This window comes from Rhamphochromis longiceps, linkage group LG8 (genome assembly GCF_057381845.1).
Source record: "Rhamphochromis longiceps isolate RC_006_pf linkage group LG8, R_longiceps_female_GT1.1, whole genome shotgun sequence".
NCBI classification, from domain to species: Eukaryota; Metazoa; Chordata; class Actinopteri; order Cichliformes; family Cichlidae; genus Rhamphochromis; species Rhamphochromis longiceps.
In genome coordinates, this window is record NC_140564.1 from 13152083 (window position 1) to 13173411 (window position 21329).

General features: G+C 41.8%; 2 protein-coding genes across 3 annotated transcripts; one reads left to right on the top strand and one right to left on the bottom strand.

The window, feature by feature from the left end:
• Positions 1–414: 414 nt before the first annotated feature.
• On the top strand, positions 415–4499 carry maff (MAF bZIP transcription factor F). Its single transcript, XM_085415774.1, has 3 exons — positions 415–852; positions 3350–3443; positions 3620–4499. Exons 1-3 carry the CDS (start codon positions 764–766, stop codon positions 4061–4063), a joined length of 627 nt encoding a protein of 208 aa, XP_085271900.1. The 5' UTR covers positions 415–763; the 3' UTR covers positions 4064–4499.
• A 3783-nt stretch (positions 4500–8282) lies between these two features.
• tmem184ba (transmembrane protein 184ba) lies at positions 8283–19608 on the bottom strand. Of its 2 annotated transcripts, XM_085415775.1 has the most exons (9): positions 19255–19608; positions 19122–19164; positions 17274–17507; positions 15907–16072; positions 13115–13205; positions 12362–12529; positions 11944–12113; positions 11660–11854; positions 8283–10762 (listed from the first exon to the last, which is right to left on the bottom strand). In XM_085415775.1, the coding sequence occupies exons 3-9, from the start codon at positions 17505–17507 to the stop codon at positions 10533–10535; spliced, it is 1254 nt and encodes a 417-aa protein (XP_085271901.1). In that variant the 5' UTR covers positions 19122–19164; positions 19255–19608; the 3' UTR covers positions 8283–10532. The 2 variants fall into 2 exon arrangements, with proteins under 2 accessions (XP_085271901.1, XP_085271902.1); XM_085415776.1 differs by lacking the exon at positions 19122–19164.
• Between the last annotated feature and the right edge of the window lie 1721 nt (positions 19609–21329).

Genomic DNA, 21329 nt, shown 5'->3' on the forward strand with positions numbered 1-21329 from the left:
CATGACAATATCAGCAATATTTTATAGATCATTGGGCTGACGTCAGCAAGATGACATCAGCAGTTTATATAGGTCATTTATGCTGATGTCAGCACTGGTAATATGGAAATCTATTGTAGTGTATTAATCTTTTTGTGTCATTGTGAAGTCATATAATGTCTTGAAAAAATGTTTTAAAGAGCTAAAACAAAGAAAGTTCTTATGTCAACCAATGACTAACAGTATTTCTTTAAAGTTTGGAAATCAAAGCAATTTCAAATTGCTTTTTATGTTGAAGTTTTTTAACGCAATTATGCTTCTCCGCATGTTTTCCAGTAGGGGGCGGTAATGTCCCTACAAACGGAGGCATCAGTAATCTTTAAATTGGACCCAGAAGAAGACGCATTCGACCTTTTATTATTACTATTATTAAGTAGCTAAGAGGACGGTGTTTCGGGGAAAAGACGCTCGTAGAAATTTCTCCTAACTATAAGTTATAGCTTTTGATAAGTTGGGTTTTAGCTGAAGTAGTTTCTTATTATTGTTGAATTCTGCTGGATTTTACATCTTCTGCGTCGTTGGGCTGGACAGTGTTAGGAAAGGCGGACTCTGAATCCTCTCCCAGGGTGTTATGTCTTTCCAGAGTAGCTGGGGGATGGTCATGGAAAAGTTCTGGGATTCAGGGATTCCTTGTTTACATCCTCCCGGAGTACGTCTCGGGGGCGGGCTTGGCTCCGCCCTCATTCTTTAGCCCTGACGTCATTGTCGCTTGTGTTTTTTATGAATGAAAGAATCCAACCTCAGAGAGCAGCGGAGTAATTCCGGGAAAAGGCGGACTGACATTTTGTCGCCGGAGTTGCGTCGAGCCATCAGGTAAACCATTACTTTTTTATAAAAATACTAAACATTAAAATGTTTAGCCGGTATTCGTGGTAACAGCTGAGCACTAGAGGAATGGTATCTGCCGGGGGACGTGCCAACCAGGGTAACCAACCAAGGACAAATGAGCAGTCAGCAGCTGGCTTTAATCTCCTTTAGCCTGTCACTAACCGTTTATGCTAGTTGCTAACAGTTCATACTAGCATGTTTAAGATGATACGAATAATTTGGCCCCGCTTTGCATATTTCTGTCTATATTTCGGCTAGACTGACACCCAGAGGGGGTTATCACTTCCTTATTTCATAAGTGTGCTTAAATACAATTTAAATGGATTAAAGTCTAGATGTCGGAAGAGGCTCTAATGATAGCTGTTTACTATAGCGCACATTTGCCCTACGGTGTCCAGCCCCGCTCTTTAAGGGTAAGGCTAGATGCTAACTGGAGCTAGATAAATAAATAAATATAGGTCCCAGGCCTGGCTTGTATTTTCCACTCGGTATTTAATCGTTGTATATTAAGTATTGAAGATAGACGGGAGTGGAATTTCTGAAATCGTGCTATAGCTTGCGTTTAGCAGTGTTGCGTTGACTTGTTGCTTTCCACTTAAGACAAAAAAACAAAAACTACTATGTCCTCCAACTGGGTATTTATAGTATGGCATAAATGTGGATATCCTGTGTTGTTTGGACTGACCGAGAAAGACGCGGTCACCCCTGGTTTTCCTATATTTGCACTGACCGGCAGTCTTGGTGGAGCTGAGCAAGAGCTTTATTGCTGAATCACCCTGACTTTACGAAACGGCGGTCTCCTCGGTTTACAGCCAGAGTCCGACGGCTGGTTGGACAACCGCTGTTGCTGCAACCTCTACTTCCTACGCATTTCGGGAAATGCTGTTTATTGTCCGGCCATAACAGCCTTTTTTATTTAGCTTATTTAGTTTTACCATCCAGTGTGCCTGAGTTGGAGGCCCATGCAGCAAGTTATTCTTTTATTTATTATAACTACGCATTCATAGAAAATGGGATTCCCCCCAGAGTGAAAGAGATCAAACGTGACATTTTAACTCGAATGACCCTTTTTGGTTATGTTTTGTTTGTGGTTCACTTGTTGGAAATGTAAGTCGTCTCCTGTAAAGTCTAAGCACATCAGCAGTCTTCTTTTTATAGTCATTAAGGCACCAGGTCTGTATCTTTTATGCCTAATTTATAGAGGAAAAGTTACAATATAACTGGGGTTTCTAAAATTGTTGTGACACAATTTAAATAAAGCTGTGAATGTCTTTTAAATAATTAAAATGAACACACTGCTTTTTTGTGATTTGCGATTTTCAAGAGAAAAAAGGCTAAAAGGTTGTTAGGGATCAGTCTCGGTCTCAGGAAGAAAAATAAAGAAAGAGATGACTGCACTCATCTCTTAGCTCATCAGAGACGCTGCCAAAAGGTCAACCTTAAAGTAAGCGGTGAGCGCTCTGTCATGACATGCAGCTTTCTGTGTTTACTGTGTTTTTTCTCAACCCTTCTGGACTACAGCGTGAGAGCAGCACAGGGAAAGAACATTCGCCATAAGGAGAAAATCCAGTGTTGCAATAAATGAGAAAGTTAACAGAGTGAATTTGCAGAAGTAAGATGGGAAAATCCCCATGGTTTGCATGATGTCAGAGTGAAATTTGGTGGTCTTCATTATTAAACATTATCATACAAAAAGTTTTAGCAGTATAGCTGGCCCAGAGTACCTTCATGTCAACAGACCACTTGGCCATTTGTATCCTTTACTTTCACATTAGGATCTGTGTGAAGGAAAGACAAAAAAAAGATGTCTCCAGCTGAAGTGCTGAGTGAGGTTTTTTTTTTGTTTTGTTTTGTTTTTTAAATAAGCAACCGAGGAGTGACTAAGATGGGGGAAGAAGTTGAAGTTGGCCCATTTAGGTTAGACTTTAATCCCACGCTGTGGCATTTGAGAGGCGTGTAGCAGTCCTGATAAGAGTCTGTGTGAAACCTGTGCTTCTTAGGTAGACTCTTTAAGACATTTTATTACATATTTATTTTTAAATCAAGTATTGTAATTTTTCAAGTTTAACTGTTTAAAAAGTGTCCCTTTTAAAAACCACGTATTCAAGTTTTTGGTTTTTTGTAAAACCAAGGGCTCGAACCGTTGGTGTTGTGCTGACAAGAGGAAGTGCTCAGGGAATTGGTTAGGACACCTGCTTTGAGCAACCAAAGGGCAGCCACATGATAACTTCCTCCTGATAATTCCAGCTAACAGAGAAAGGCATGTCACTTTCAAAACCTCCCCTGTCTTTCACATGAAACCACAAATTATAATGAGACGGCGTGCTTTGGAGAAGCACGAAAGATCTGCAGGTTCTCCTTTTTCTTCAGTAGTGCATGACTGCATGTCTTGTGAGCGGATGGTGAATGTCAGGTAGGCTATGAACCAAAAATGCACAGTGTCCCACATTTCATGTGATGTTGTTTGTGTTTGTTTCTTCAGATTGTGTGTATCTGGTTTTACTGGTGCTTGGGGAGGGGAAAAAAACAAAGACAACTGGACCATGACGACAGAAAGAAACAGCAAAGCTCTGAAGGTAAAACACAGCCAGACATAAAACCGAGTCATGGGGAGGGGGGGGTTGTTTTGTTTTTCAAGAGAGAAAACTGTCATTTTGAAAAAAGGAAGAAGAAAAGAAAGTATGTTTTTCTTTCTCATTCTTCCTTCTTTAAATGCTTCCTCTCTTCCTGTTTCCTCCTGTTTTTACTTCAGGTGAAGCAGGAATGCGGCGAGAACGTGCCCTTCCTGTCGGACAGCGAACTAATGTCCCTGTCGGTGCGAGAGCTGAATCTCCACCTGCGTGGCCTCTCCCGCGACGATATTCAGAAGCTGAAGCAGCGGCGTCGCACCTTAAAGAACAGGGGATATGCCGCCAGCTGCCGGGTCAAGCGGGTGTCTCAGCGAGAGGCCCTGGAGCAGCAGAAGATGGAGCTGCAGAGAGAGGTGGAGAGGCTCGGAGCCGAGAACGCCGGCATGAGGAAGGAGCTGGAGGGGCTCAGCGCACGCCTGGCTGCGCTTCAGAGATTCGCCAGGGGTCTGGAAGCGGGAGGAGGCAGCCTGCTGGCGACGGCCCCTCGCCTCAACACCGCCTCGGTCATCACCATCGTCAAGAGTCCGCAGCAGCCTCAGCCACAGAGGGAGCACGAGCTATCCTAGAAGGAGATGCTGAAACCAGACTGGGGTTTGGGATTCGGGGTGGGGACGGGGAAGCCTGCAATGCAAACACGCACACATCTGCGGGCCTTAATACTCACGCAGGCAGGAGAGCAGGATGACTTGTAATAATAGGAAAATACTAAGCGCCTTGTTCACATTACAGTTGACAGAAATCCGATCACAGCTACGATCACCTTTCTAACAAACAAGAAAACAGAAACGGGTTCAGTACTGTAGTTTTGATAGAGATGTCCTCTGATGATCCTCCATGAAACAGCAGTCTGGTCAAGTAAGATTTACTCAGTGATCTTTTTTTTTTTTTTTTTTTTCTTGAAGCACTCAAAGTTTCAAATTCTGTTTAATGTGAACAAGGCGTCGCACATATTTATGCACAAAAAACCCTCACAGTCTTTCCCTTGAGCTACACGGGGACTCTGACTGAAGCCCAACCAAGCCAAACAGGGTTACTGAGCACCTTTAGTCCTCAGCAAACCCCCACAGCGAGGCTGGTGTAGCCTGATTATGCTACTTAAAGGCTGGGGTGCCTTTCTGCTTCCGTTTATGGCACCTGACCAACAGCAAAATGCTAGGGTGGAGCTTCCTCGGTCTCCATAATGCCTTCTAGTCTGAAATCACTAGCTTGGCTCAGCCTCGTGTTCCCACCCCCCCTGTATTTTTTCCTTTTCTTCCCTCTCAATGCAGTTTCTCACCCTTTATGTCACTTTATGTGCCGGTGGGATAATCGAATCTGTTTTCGCCTCCTTCCATTGATGGCTCTCTAGCTGCTTTAGTCATGAGACTTTTGGGAGCAGAAACGGTCAGAGAAATGCTGCCTGAGTGCATTGTGAATTTCTCTAAGTTGTGCGATTCACTAAGATTTTCCAGGTTTTTGTTTTTGGTTTTTTTTTTTGGGGGGGGGGGTCTCACCAGTCCAAAAAGACAATTCTGTATTATATGTGTGCTCATTTTTCACATTAATGCAGTGCCTTCAGTGTATGAAGGAGCTCACCAGTCCTCCTGATTGTCTGAAACGACTCACTTCTTATTTCTCATTGTGATTTCTGTGGATTTCCATCTTTTTCTAAGCTTTAATCCCAAATTTCTCGTTCCATAAAAACTGCCGTGCAGCAGTTTGGCCAAGTCCAACGTCAGTGGCTTCTTCTTTCTGATGAAAGATGTTGGTCATTTTAAATAAATAACTGAATAAACGAATGTGTGGAAATAGAATCACGTCTGGTAGGAATTACGCTCAAGTCGATGCAAATCCTCTGCAAACATTCCCGTTGTTGTGTTGTTTGTAATGTCTGAGAGACGCAAATGTTCAGTGACATTTATATATTCTAAATTTTATTTGTATTTAAAAGTAGATATTATGACAAGACAAGCTAACGAGTGCTGTGATGTTCTGTATGTTTTCAAAAAGTACTTATGACTAGTCTGAGGATATTCTCACGTCTAATTATTGTGCTGCGTGGCGACGATGATTACTTTACAAAACGTTTGATTATTAGCTGTGTAGAAATATGCTCAAAGCCAATGGCCATATTGATGTATGACGATTTGTGTGTGTGTGTGTGCGCGTGCGTGCGTGCGTGTATATGTGTGTTTTACGTATATTTTTGCAATGTTTGTACTAGCTCGTCGTCGTGGATATCTTGGAGGGACATTATTTTTCTAAGATGAATCGTATGTTGTTTGTGCGGAGAAAAAAAAATTGAGGTCATTTCTGAATGGGCGGGGCAGACAGAGACACAGGAGGTTAAAGAGAGAGAGAAGACTGATGGAGACGAGGGTGAGAGTGGAGGGTTGAGAAGAAGACTGATGATGGAGAAAGAAAGTAGGCACAGCAGACTGGAAAAGAAGGTGCATAGAGATGGTGTTTTATTCACTTGAAAAGCCTCCGTCTGACGTAGGCCTGTTTCACTCAGCAGGCTTAAATTTCATGGGAGTTTAGGCCACTGAATAGTGCTAGCAATATAATATATTAAGTAGGCATGGTAACACATGAAACTGTGTTGACAAATAACTCCTAAAGATATGAGGCATATATTTAGCTATATATGAGTATTAGTGTGGCAAAGCATTTATTCTCTATATTTTAACGTCTCACATCTGTCAAACCCTGCTGGATGTTTTATAATACCTGCAAAACAGAAATGGTCTTTCTATTTATTACTTGTATTTTTTCTATTGTGAAAATTTAAGTACATTGTCTATTTTATATATTAATTATAATAAATGTTGTACATATTGTACATAAAACTGTGGTCTCAGTTGTTTTGTTTTTTGGAACGTGTGCGGTCCATGAGAGGAAGTGGATCTGCAGGATGTGTTGCACAACTTATTGGTCTGGATGCAAAGATAAAGTCGAGTTACATGTGTGAGTGGTTAGCAGAACCGTGGGGAAATGAACTTAGCCTCCAGTTTTTGATTTATAGCAATTTACTCTTATAGGACAACTCATTAGGTATACTTTACTACTACCAGGTTGGACTCCCTTTTGCCTTCAGATCTGCTTTCATTCTTCATGACTGATTCAAAAAGGTCCTGGAAACATTCCTTGCAGATTTTGGTCCATATTGACACAACAGCATCACACAGTTGCTACTGTTTTTTTTTTTTGTTGTTGTTGTTTTTGACTGCACGTCCATCCTGTTCCATCACATCCCAGAGATCCTCTATTGGATTGAGATCTGGTGACTGGAGGTTATTTGAGTACTTCTCAAGTTAAAAAATCAGTTTCAGATGATTTAAGCTTTGTGATACTGTGCATTATCATGCTGGAAGCAGTCATCAGAAGATGGGTACACTGTGAGTGATCCACTGATACAAGGTGGGATGAATCCATGCTTTCATGTTGTTTACCTGATGTGGTCTTCTGCTGCTGTAGCCCATCTGGTTTGCATTGTACTTTCAGAGATGCTCTTCTGCATGCCTTGCCATGTAACAAGTGATTATTTGAGCTACAGTTGTCTTCCTATCAGCTCAACAGAGTCTGGCCATTCTCTGACCTCTGTCACCAAAGAGCCATTGTCCAGAGAAGTGCTGCTCACTGAATACTTTCTCTTTTTAGACCATTTTCTATAAACCCTAGAGGTGACTGTGTGGGGAAATCCCAGCAGATCAGCAGTTTCTAAAATACTCAGACCTGCCCATCTGGCACCAACAAACATGCAACATTTAAGGTCACTTAAATCGCCTTTCTTCTCCATCCTGGTGCTCAGTTTGAACTTCAGCATGTCATCTTGATCATGAATTACTACCATCTGATTTGCTGATTAGATATTTGTGTCAATAGGCAGTTGAACAGGTGTACCTAATGAAGTGGCTGTTGAATGTATATTCTGAGTCAGTGTCTTGATAAACCTTAAATATATAGTCTCTATAGAGAAAAGTGCTTATGTTATTTCAGCTCTTCTGATAAATCCCTGACTGTGACTCGCAGGGCTATTTCTCCTGGTGTTTGGAGGCTGTTTTTAATATAAATGACATCTAGTACTCCGTGGTAAGTGTGGAGATGTTTTCTATCAGTCTGCTGGCTTACTTGTGTTTCCTAGAGTCTCTAGAAATATAATGGGAGGCAGAGCTTTCAGGATCCTGTCCATGTACGAAATATCTTCCAGTTTAGGTCAAAGACCACAAGACCTTGTCTACCTCTGAGGTAAGGTGGAAAAGTTTTCTTTATGACAATGATGATAGTTAGAGTGGATCATGTGACCCAGTGTCGTCCCTTAGTTATGCAGCTGCACATAGATAAAGCTTATTCTTTGCACTTATCACTCCAAATATATTTTTATGCAATTACTACATAAGGGGAGGGAGTAGCATACAAAGGTGGATCATCGGGTAGGTGGCGTTCTCTGATATTGTAAAGTCTTAATTGTTACAGGAAGCAGTGATCTAAAAAGAAAAGTGAATTGAAGCTGGAGGTCATCTATGTGTAATATATGTTTGTTGCCAAAGACCATTTACTTTGTTGTCCTAGCTCATTTTATTTTAAGACAATTAGCATCGCAGGGCAAATAGCTTCCTTTCTAGCAGATGACTAGTTAGCACATTAACTAGTTTTAACGTGTTAATCTCCAAAAACACAATTTCATAACATGAAACTTATTAACATTTTCATTAACCCTTCCTTGGCAACATATGACACATACATGTCATTTTAATGCATATTAGAGGAAAATAATGTGAATTAGACAAAAAAACAACAGTAAATATCTTTATTTTTGTCTTCATGGTTTTCCATCTAATGTGACACAGAAGCATTGTGAGCAGCATTATACATTATACAAAGAACTAGAAACAAAAAAAACATATTGAAACAAAAGTTGTAAAAAAAAAATAGGCCTTTGTTTCTCCTGTGATCAATCTATACAGTATATATGATTATTTAGACATACATTTACTCCTGTAGATAGCACTTAATATTTTCATGTACTTTATGTGCAACATTAGTCTACAACAAACATTTTTTTCCCCACATAAGAACAACTCACACTGCAGCAAACAGCATTGCTGCAGACAAAGATGAGGAGTACAAGGGTGAATTATGACACAGAGTGCAAATCAGCATACTGTCTGCTTTGCTTTTAAACTGAGAGTTAATTTAATGCCACGCAAGCAACCTGTCAGTAGGAGCTGCAGTGCGACCTCAGTTTCATCATCGCTAAAAATAACCCCGTTTTTAAAGTGTCTATAAATAAGAGGCTGCTCCTGCACGCACACGTGGCTTCTCTCCTATTTAGAACTAATAATGTCTCAGGCAGAAGCACAAAATAAGAAAAAGAAGGGAAAAAAAAAACGTAAGCACTGTCTGAACATGGGACACATTTCTGCTTTCCAATGAAAATAGAAGACAGTCCTAAGAAGACATTAAAAAAGTGACAAACATTTTCTTGGTGCATTTAAAATTTTTAAATATGCTTCAAGCTCTGACTGTATGTTTATGACCTACAGCTGGCTCCAAACGCGCTCCCTGTGGCCCCCTGGTGTTGAGACAGAGCTACAGCAAAGCAGTGAAAGTAGAACTAAAAAAATGTTGGCAGGTTCTTGTGAGTCATTCAGATGACTCAAGAAATCCAGTTACAAAAAAAAAAAAAAAAAAAACAACAAAAAAAAACCAGCTTAGACTGCGGTAAACTTACACCAAAAAATTTAAAAAAAAGACTGACTGGAAGAATAAAAGCGAATCCAACTCAAAGAAACTCAGTAATGTCAACAACAACAACAATGTTTACGACCTACGACCCACATGTGGTCAAGCTGAAGAAAGATAAACTAATCACAATACTGATATCTGATGAGATGAGAGTTGTAGGTTGGCTCAATAATGCTTCAGCTGGAGGCATGATGTCCATTAAGGTTTTGACAGCACTCAGAATGATGTACTGTCATTTAACAGCTGTGTAGGCACACGCTAAAATGTTTTATTAAATCCCTGCAAAAATAACTGCCACACAGGCAGCTGCCCACACACTCCTTGCCTTAGTTGCCAGATCTTTTTTATCAAATTCAAACTTATCCTGTTTTCAAAAATCAAAGCACAACACCTAACTAAGAGTAGAATTGAAACTTCTGTTCGCCTCTGAACGTGAACTACAGCACGCCCAGCTTCGACAAAGCTCCAGTAACGAGAAAAGGCATCTAAAGTTAGCTTTAGCCTAAATTCCTCTTCTGTTTTCTCCTCATTTAACCTACATTGTGGCCTGGAGAGGTCTTACTATCAGAGTGAAACACAAGCTTTAATCCCAGCCATTCAAATAACACTCCAATTACACAAGTGTAATCCCGACCGGCCGCAGATGCACTCTGTAATCTATGAGCTGCTCTGCCTCCCCCTCTGCAATATCAATAACAACATTGATCCATGTGTTGTGCTTACTAACTCCTGTTTTTGACATGCTTTCCCTTTAAATGCATCACCAACTGCTGCCCAGGGTCTCTCACCCCCATACGAAGACCTCCACAACACTGAAAACTGCTTTAAAGCGCTTTGACCAACCAGTCAATGTCTTGACTAAATATTCTTTCAAGTTTATGAATCATGTCCAAAGAAGAAACCTTGGTAAACACTGCCAAAGATCAGAATGTGAATCTGAACAAATAAATAGCAACACCTATAAAGTTTACAGCTCCGCTGCTAAACACAAGGAAGGGGAAACAGGACTGTGCATAAAAAAGAGAGAGGGAGAAAAAAAAGAAGTTCAGCTTTTTTTCAGTTTTTGTTCCAAAGCTATGAGTCATTATCTGAAAGTATGACTCACAACTCAACCGTGTTCCCACTTGTGACCCTTGGGAAAGGCGGGCCCCTGCATTTTTTGATCAGTCGCAAAACAGGGGAAACGAAAACAAACAAGCAACTACTGATTCGTATACTGAGGGGGATCGGCTGCAGAGAGCAGAGTACCATCAGCTGTTTTGACATCAGACTGATGTCAAGTTTTGCCCGCTTTTGACTTGGTCCGCTCTAGAATTCATCGTCTGAGCTGAGCAGCAGCGTTTTCTCTGTGTCCCCGCGGCCGCTGACAGCACTGTGGGCGCGGGAGACTGGCGGTGGCGCCCCCTGCTCCAGCGTGGACTGCTGGGTGTACTGCTGGTAGGCCGGGGAGAAGTTGTGGATGGCGTCCTGGACCATGTCGCCCGGGTTCATTGTCTCCTTCAGGCTGCTGGAGATGCTCTTCATGGGGGCGCAGCGGCCTGCGGGAGAGCCATAAAAAAGGAGGGTTAGAGGCCAAAAGCTGGGGTGAAAAATAGAGAGACTGGATGCAAGTGGAAAAAAAAGAAAAGGAAGGACGGTGGGAGGATAAACATCAAAAGAAAGTGGATTTATAATGTTTAAGCACAGGGAGAGAGAGAGAAGGGAAAGGAAGAGAGATAAAAGAGTCAAAAACAGAAAGAGATTTAAGACAAGGGGATAGTCTCTGAGAAAAAGGAAAAGGGCATCAGTGATTTAAAGGATGTAAAAAGAAGGAATGAGTGGGGGAAAGGGGGGGGAGCAATTGTACAAGGGCAGTGGATGAGATTTAGAGAGGAGGCAAGAAAAGGGGGTTCAGAGTGATTTAAAGGGAAGTAAAACAGGGAGAACTGCATAAAGGGAGAAAGGTTGGGGGGGTTGCTTTAGGAAATGTCAGCACAAGAACCAAAACTGAATTGAAATATGAGATTTTAAAAATAAAAGAGAGAGAGAACAGAAACTGCTGGCTTAATGCAGCTTAATAAATCAAAATAGAAATAGCAGCAGTGTGAAAACGCACAAGGGCGGTGTTCAACCTACCAAACTGTCCATATGTAGGAACAGGTCCTTTAGAGTGCAGCAGAGAGGAGAAGATAAAAAAGAAGATAGATATGTAGAAACAGGCAAGTAGAAAACGACAAGTGGGATATCAGGAGGTGAAAAATAAAGGCGAAAACAAAAACTTAAGGAAGTAGTAAAAAAAAAAAAAAAAGATGCATTGAAACGAATGGAAATGAGATGGAGGACAGACACGAAGTGAAAGACTTTTTGAATTCTTTTTTAAGACGGTAAACATTTACGACAGATGTGTTAAACCCCGCTGTTTCCTTCCTCCCTTCTTCCCTCGCCTTCCTTCTCACCTGTTAAATCGAGACTTTTGTCCTTGTACACGCTGTATGTGAAAGCGTGCCGCAGAGCCAGTGCCGCGAAAAACATCTCGATGCATATGATGAAGTTCTGGTAACCGGCGGCGACCGTACCCTCACCGACGGACACTTCCACTGAGTTGATCTGAGGGATGGCACCGCATTTCTCCAGGATGGCCAGCAGCATGCCTGACCACAAATAAATAAGCACAGGAAGCTGTCACTCCACCTGTTTTCATAACAAACGTCGTGTGGCGTCTTTTGCCGCGCTGACCTACCCTGCCAGAAGGAGAGGAAGATGACCGACTTGACCATGAAAAACTTGAGCATGGGGCTGTAAGGGCTCAGCAGCTCCCTGGTGGCGAAGTAGAACAGGAAGAGGGCGTACAGCGACAAGCTGACGGAGATATTGTAGATGATGGTCACGTACAGGTAACCGCTGGCAACACTGCAGAGTGAAGGTCAGATAAAACTGCATTAATGGTGCTGGTTTGTGTTTGGGGTTAGTTCTGACTACCTTTTGTGATTATTGGAAGCTCCCATTAGAGATGAAAGTCTGAAGCGTTCAATTAATCTAGAAATTAAAGTGGTAATCCTCATTTTGTGGAAGCTGTGAAACGTGTGAAAACGCCTGGATTCTCACAGATATACACCACCAAGTTCACCACCAGCAACCTTCCTGTCTGCAGCACTTACTTAAAGTCTCCATCCTTGTATTTGCCGTAGGCCTGCAGGATGACGGTGATGACAGCCATGAGCGGTTTGACCACACAGAATTGCAAAGTGGCCTGCTTGCAAAATCGCAAGAAGCCAATGGAGTAGGCCTTTCCCCTCAGACAGCAGGTACCATACATACAGCTGGACCTGATGGAACCAAACATCAGGAAAAAGGAAAACATGTTGAGCAATAGTTTGTATTTTTTAAAAAGAGTCCATGCCATGAAAACAAATACTGTTTAAAGCGGACTTATTATGGCTACACCATGGGTGGCTCAGTGGTTAGCACTGTCGCCTCACAGGAAGACGAGGTCCGGCTAAAGCCTTTCTGTGTGCAGACTGCATGTTCTCACCAGTTTCACTTCCTGGTTAAATTAAAGTTAATCCATTAATTTTTTTTTTGAAAGGTGTTTTTCAGCTGCATAATTTCATTCTTGGACTTGACTAGAGCAGCCTCGGTGGCGCCCGTCTGTTAACTGTCTGGCTGAACAAGCTGTTGCAGGACAACTTTCTGCTGATTGGCTGCTCCTCATACACAGCAGTAAAAAACATCAACATCTGAAATACAGCATTTAGAGTCTGAAGCCTGAGCTTTTAGGGACTTAAAGGGATTATTTGTAAAAACAGACCTGATTATTTTAAACTCTGCCCATGTTTAATACAAGTTCACACCAGCAGAACAAAAGGAAAGCATAACGAGTTCAATTTAAAGGCCTTTTAGGCTGAACTTACTCTATCGGTTTTCCTCTGATCTCAGCCATGATGGCGCTTTCTCCTCCCAAGTATTCGTAACACAGACTCAGGAAGTTGTAAATAACAAATGCTGAAGAGACACAGGGGGAGAAAAAGAGCTGATTTGATTATAATCGCTACATATGTGATAGTTTTGGTTTGTTATTTGATCGTTGCTTACTGTAAATGGTGTTTCTGGAAAAGCTTTTTTCAGACCACTGTAGGAAACTTGAAATAAATGATGGCTTCATTGACACATTCAAGTCTCCCAGAAGCCATGACAGCGTGACAGTGAACCAACATGCACAATACCAGGAATTCTAAGGACCGCAGCTAAATGGAAATGAGCAATCATTCAATCAATTTTACAATTGATTTTCTAAGTCTGTGTTGTCCTCTGTGACTGGAGCCTGTTCACTGAAACTGTTAATGTCACAACAAACATATTAAGACTTTCTAAACATGTTTGGTTACAGAATTGTCTCCATTTGTTTTACATGTATATAAACAACTAAACATTTCACAACACTGGGTTCAAATTGTCAGAAAATAGCCCATATTTTTATAGCAGACTGAAAAAAATACAGCAGTAACTCACTCGATTACTCACAGACCTCCCAGCAGTCACACAATAACAAACACATCACTTCCTGTCACATTTGTTTTATCATGCGGACGGAAATATACAGCACAATTCAAACTGAGGCGCAGCTCAAAAACAACAGCTGACCACACATGAGGTAATTATATGAAATAATTTTTATACTGTCATAGGGACATAAGGCATAATAATATTTCACTGTAACAAAAGGGAAACCAGCTGTTTATAAATCTGTACTAAAGCATGACCTTCACACACAATCACAAGCATGCTTATATTTAGTATTAGAAAGCAACAGCTACTTATGTCCAAATCAAATCTAGTGCTGCTCTACTCAATGCAAAAACACATGGACATAATTCACGTAATCTGACAAGACTTGACCTTCAATTTTAATATCCAAAGAATTAACTAAAGTTGTATTTCTTTCATTAGCTAATAAATCTTCAGCCACCTATTTTCTCTCCTCTGTGCTGCTTCAGTGAGAAGGTGTTCCAGATCAGGAGGCTCATAAAAAACACAACAGTGCTAATCCCGTTAACCCCCGAGGACCTTCCAGTCCTGCGTGCATACGCGCACTCTCGCAGGGGTGTGTTTGAATGCATGCAAGGTAAATCCGCTCTTGGATAACTTTTGTGAACTAAATGCATAAGATGAAAATGAATTAAACAGAATCCAAATAAAGGAGGGTAGTGACTGTGCATCAGTTCATTGTAAAGTGTGAAAATGTAACATATCCTGGGTGTGTGTCATGTTTGTGCATGGGAGGTTCACAAAAGCACTATGCACATGCAAGCATCGTGCCATAGCACAGAAGTCTCTGTACTGCTGACAGTGACTATAGTTCATCAGCTCTTTGCAGCTGTGTTATTTCTGCATATTTTCTTGCTCTGTTTTTAAACTCCACCCAAACCCTCTCTACAACTTTCCCACTGCCTTCTATCTGACGTCAGATGTCTGTCAGACAGTACTCAGGTAATAAGATGCCACACATGCCAAACACAAAAAGCTCGTCCACAGAGCTGAGTGATGAGAACTGGTTCATCTGCTTCCAGCAGCTCTCCTTGTGTCTTGGCTGTTTACCATTATGTTCTTTCACTTTTCCCCAAGGACTCCCGCCTGCAAGCGCCAGTTGCCACGGTGATACAGTAGGCCTACATACAGTGAGAACAGTAGGAGCAAGTTTGCAGCAAGTTTGGTTGAGGTAAACTCATTATCTGATGCAGCCAATCTGGTTGATGAGGGAGATTTGTGAGCGTGGTTGCCATGCAACAAGTCGGTCCTCGCCGAGGAAAAGGACTCAGCGGCATTATAGGAAGATGACGGCTGATGAGAGGATGAAGAGAAATGAAAAAGGGAGTGAAGACTTGGGCAAGAGCGCGGAGACGGAGGAGGTGAGCCATATGTATGACAAAGCAATATGACGAACATAACGCTTCCTGCCAAAAGCAGAACCAAACATAGCGATTCCCTTCAGCTCACATTCAAAAGCATGTGACGTCATCGGTTCGCCAACACAGGACACGACACGTGAGCCCAGCGTCACAATAAGAAGATCATTTTTAGCTTTATCGTGACAACTAAACTCAGAGACTGAGGGGTGGAGGCAGTCGACTTCCTTTCACCATCTTCTGCCAATTCCTGACTTTAATAGCGCAGGATACAACATGTCGGTTGGAATGTGTTTTGTTTGAGTCACCATTGGCCGAGAAGCCGCCAACCCACCATCTCCGTTAACCAAAAAGACAAAAAGAGCCCAGATTTTTTATTAAATCCATTTTTAGTGATTAAACTCATCCTGTCTCTACTGAGATTGGAGTCGTGTTTCCTCTCAGAGCCAGTTTTCTAAATCCAACCAGAGAATTATGCCCAAATCAAAATGGCTGAGACAGAGCCAAAATATAATGCAGAAAAGGCAAGAATCTAATAAGTGTGAGAGGGTCCTTTACAAAATAAGTATTGACTTGTAGTGGTAGATAATCTGTTAAGGATGACAGAGCAGACTATTCATTTCCACTCTAATCAGACCACAATGTGTTTCAGCAACTCAACTGGAAAAGCTGCCTGCAAAGACGTGAAAAGGATTTAAATCAGAGAGTTCTGTTAATGGGATACAAATGACCTAGTGGGTCATGAGAGCTCAGAGTTTTAGCTTGACATTGATGAGATAAAATCAACAGCACGTCCTCACCTTCATAGCAGTCTCTGACGGTGTCAAAGTAAACATAGTACTGGTCATTGGTGAAGAACAGGAGGCTGAGCCAGGAGTCAAAGGCATAGATGGGAACGATGAAGAGGATCCGTACGATATGGCGCTGCTCCCTGGGCGAGCTGTAGAAACGCAGGTGCATGTAGATCTAGGAGAGAAGGAAGAGACTTTCTGAACACTGGCAGGTTTTTACAATGACTCACAAGTCTACTTTAATGGGCATGGAGGATTTCACAGGAAGTGAGCACAGAGTCCTTACAACTCAGGATGGAGCAGAGGTTTTATGAGCATCATCTGCCGTTGTGTAGATCCTCCATTCAGATTTTTTTATTATAAGTCATTTATGCCTTTTTTCTATCTTGTGAGTTGGTCCATGTGACTGACCTCACTAATCAATACATCCCCTGAGCTCAACTCACAGGAATGTGATTTTATAAACCCCTTTCAACGTTTTAAAGTATCTGTGTGTGTGTATTCATGCTCTGTGTCACAAACACCTGCCGCGGGATGTTGCCCGGCAACTTCTCTCGGCCTGAGCATGTTTGCTGGATCACATCACCTGCGCATTAAACAAACACACCTGTCTGTCTTTTTCGTGAGCACATCCATCACAACAGACCGTCTGCTCGGTCAAACACCAACACATGCACTTCCAGCAGAGCACAATATATTATAGTAAAAGTAGAACTGAACAGCACACATATCTCTCTTGATGCTACTGGGAAACAAGCAGGAGCCCATAGAGATAAGTGCTGAGCCAATGTGCAAGTGCCAAAAGCTGCAGTCCCCATAATGGCCACCTGTGATTGGATCCCAACTTTGCACCATTAAGGACCTGCTCACAACCTGGTGCAATAACGGTCTTCATCTCTATAGACAATTAACATTCTTATAAAAAGTACTGAGATATTTTTTGTTATATAACTCACCTTTTTAAACTTTATTAAGGCTTCAACTATTGTGGTCAATTTGGAAGCTGACACATGCAGCTGGTGTCTTATATCTTGCTAGCTCTCAAAGTCATAACTGTTTTTGTATAAATAATATTGAATACTTGATATCCAAGATGTCTGTTCTCCTTTTTTTGTAAATGAAACTTTAACATTATTAGTCTGTTACTTAGCACTAATTATTAGCTAACTGAGTATCTGCAAAGTATCTCTACAGTGTCTGGGTGCAGCTTACTGATCTAAGCCTGCTATTGCTAGCTTAGGTGATAAATAAGCACTCCACCCTCACGTGAAATCAAAATATGGCCCCTGCAAGTTCCAGAAATCAAATATGACAGGTAAAATTTAAAACCTGAGAAGGTCATCTTTTATATAAAGTCTACACCAGGAGGCTGTTACCTGGTGACAGGTGAGGATTAGTGCAGTCCAGACAAAGAAGCCAGACACCGCCTGCGTCGCTGGAGTCATCAGAAAGATAGGTGGATCCGAGCTGAGAAGAGGGGCATCAGGAAGCCATGAAATATTGGGGCCCATCGGAGCTGCCGTGGGTGGGGGGCCAGGTGCCGGAACAAGCGGAGAGTCCTCCCCCAGCCTCTCTGAGAGTGGCACGTCTCGCCTCCACAGTTTTAACATCTGGAAGTGACATAGACACTGGTAAAACATTCACATCACAAACTGGAAAGAATAAAAGGCACATCAGAGATGTCAAAACACTTCTCCAACAGTGATCACACTGTGATCTAATCCATGAAGTATGAAGAGTCACCAGTAATCATCAACCTGAAATGTCGATGTCGTGTTATCAGTGTAATGTGTAATCTGTGATAAGAGGAGATTTCAGAATAAATGCAGACAAACTCTAGGTCAAAATATCTTCACTCTGAGTAAAGAATGTGTGTGGACTGTTTGCTCATGGGCACCCACATTCAACTCAATGTAAAACAATGTCTAACAGCAACATTTTAACTCTGGTTTTTAAGCTAACAGACAGCAAAGCCGTCAGGTATCATCCATTCAGGCCTTTTACGGCTCAAAACATAAGAAAATGCTTTTTGAACAGAAAGACTAGCAGCAAAACATGACGTTTAAAGACAATTGTTTTTAGTTTCTGCATTTCTCTGCAATGTAACCGCACACTCAGAATAAAATCCTGATGATGTGGACCCTGGACTTTATAACAACACCGAATGGGCCTAAAATAATTTGTTAAAGTTTATAATGTCACACCTTAGGGTGCATTTTCTTCATGTATGATCAGTGAGCTGAACAAGAACCACTTTCAGCCAGAGGAAATTTAGATAGAGACAAAAGATTTTAAGTCAAGCGGCCCTATCAACAGCTCCTGATGATGGGGACAGCTGCTCGCTGACTGTGACAAACAATGGGAATGTTCTCGGGGTGTCCGTGTTCTTGCTCACTGACAGACAGTTGTCACCTCACTGTTGACAGAACCAGGGACAATAAATAAAAAGAGCAGGCGTGAGTGCTATAAGTGGAAACTGATTGTGAGCGAGAGATGGTAACCTTCAGTCTCACTAATCATGCTGTCTGTCAGAGCAGCACATGAAACAAACAGCACACAAGCTGACATAATGACACCCCCTCCTCCCACACACACACACATCAGCAGTCCTTCCATTTACTTTCTTAAAATAAATGACATTAAAGTGTAACAACTGAATTTAGTGGGTTGATAAAATTAGGCTACTTATAGGCGTTTCTTTGGTGGCTAAGATCTGTGTGTATGTGTGTGACAGCAGGCCATTTGTATTGGTTTGCAGGGGATCAGCATATGTCAACAAGAAGAAGTGAAGGCATCAGCAGCCACACATATAATAACAGGCACAGTGAAAAGATGCTCTGCTGAAGCAGAGGGCCATCTTTGTGTCTCATTTGAAAGGGGGGAAATAAATAAAAGGTCAGTCTATGCAGTCTCACACGCACAAGGGAATAATATAGGGAGAGGCAGGCAGTCAGGAAAACAAAGTAACAGATGGAAAGGGGCAATGGGGGGCAGACGGGGTGGGCTTATCATTAATGGTAGCCAGACTGGATCAGCAGGCGTACAAGCAACAACAACACAAACAGTTCAAAAACAAAAAGACGCTAAAACTCTGTGTGTGTATGCCTTTCAGTTACTCCAGTAATCATTTATTATGTTGCTGTGATTTATTCAAAGTGAATGAATTATAAAGTTGAAATAAGAAAAATATTCATTTCAACAAGCTTTTATTTAAAAAGACTCACCTTTGCTAAATGTTAGCTACAACAATCCACAGCTGAACTTGAACTGTAAGCGTGAAACAGACACAGACTTTTATTATGCTAGCAATGAAGTAACAATTGAAGTTTTCTAGTTTGTTTTAAAGTCTAGACTCACCCGCTTATTTAAATCCGTCCTCAGCTCCGTCACACACACAAAAAAAAATCTTCGGCTAGAAATAACCCACAAACGGCCTTAATTCCTTCTCAAAGCAGCACCGTTGCTCCCCGGACATCCATGTTGAGTCGTCGGTGGACCGCGCCGTTAACCCCTCAGCGTCTCACCCCAAAAACTCACCTCTAAAGTTTGTCTGTCATGTTACACAACTTCTACTCTATCTTTCTGTTGCTCCTATCTATTTATAACACCTAGCGTCCACCTAGTTTTGTCGGTGTTTCAGAAGTTAGTGCAGCAAAACCTGTCACTCTCCTCCGATCCCCTGTCTGCGCTCAAGCTCCAGCTCCAGTCCAATCCCTGTCGGATTAACTGCAGATCACACAGCCCCGCCTACTCCGCGAGGACGAGCCAACGCAGCCAATCACCTACCTTTTAATTACCCGGAAAGGGGCGCGGTCTGCCTACTTAACACTGAGCTTGCGCGGTCCAGAGACCAGCAGCAGTGAGAGTGTGGGTGCTGCACAAACAAAGGTGCTCCCGCAAATTCAGTGAATGATTCATTATTCGTTTACAACTTCCTGTCCAAACTGTGTAGTCGATGTGTGGGAAACGGATACTGTGTAACGCCTTTATTTTACTTTTTCAGACCTTTGTCGGCTTTTCATAGCAGAAAAAGCACACGTCTAACTAACTGCATTAGTAATGGCTAGTGAGTTACCATTTAAGTGCACCAGTTAGCAGTTGTTAAAAAACACTTTCATCGCAGTACCATTAATATAATCAAAAAAAAAAAAAAGTTCAATAAATAAACAAATATTTTCAAAATGGCACCCTACAGGTTATTATTTCCACATTTGACACCCCGTCATAGACCTTCATTATCAAGGCCTGGGAATTTGGGAATTTTAACAACATTCATTTGGTAACACAGAAGGTCTGGCTGAAGTCCTCAAGTTTATTTTGACTGCCAACATTACTTTTCATCTACAGTAATTCCTGTCTTCTTTATTACGAAATGAGTACAAAAGCTAAGAATTAGACCTGGAAGTAGAGCAAAAAGAAGGGGCTGTTGATGTGGGGCTAGCATGCTTAATTTTCACGCAAGCTTGACATTTAGACGGAGCTACACAAACATGGATATACATGACAGACTGGGGAGACAATTAAGGATGAAACACAGAGAGAAGAGCATGGAAACAAGTAAGGGAGACATAACTGAGATGAGGAAGACTTCCACAGGAGACACTAAGGACAAGACACAAAAAAGGAAAAGCTAAAAACCCTCAAAACAGTAAATAAGCAAGATGCACAGGTCCAAAACAATCAAAGACCCAGAACTAGAGAGGCCCAGAACTCTGTACCATGCCTCTCTCCAAGTGACAGCTGGAATAGGCTCCAGCTCTGAATCATTTTATAAGAGACAATATAAACAGTGTTGTTCAAACGTCTAAGACCACATCTGTCATGTTGAATAGAAACGAGTGATAATATTAGCTACAAAAAAAACGTGATATTTATTGTCTGGTACACTTTCCTTTTGTTTTAATAATAACTTTATGTAGAAGCTGACAACCTGTGTTATCCCAACATGATTCGACAGTGTTCCAAAGAGCCTCTGGTGATGTCATGGGTGCTTAACTTTTACAGCCTTCACCTCCAAAAAAATGACCAGGTGGCTATGGAGGAGAGTCCACGAAAGTCAGCACTCTGTGGATTATTTTGGTCTTTTGTAAGCCTGGAAGCCCGGGAGGATGTTAGCTGGGCACAAGCGGTGCCGAAAGGTCTTACAAGAGACAGGGCTTAGATGGATAAGAAGTACAACAAGATGTCCAAAACTGAGCCACTAGAAATGGCCTATAGCTCTGGCTCTATGAAAAATAAATCAGAGAAGCAGAGCCCAAAAGAATAAATGTCCTGTTCTCCAAAGACACATCCAGGGTGTAGTCCCAGCTGGAAGGACAGAACCCCCTAGAGTAGTAGTGTCCAACTCCAGGCCTCAAGGGCCGGTGTCCTGCAGGTTTTAGATGTGTCCTTGATCCAACGCAGCTGATTTAAATGGCTAAATTACCTCCTCA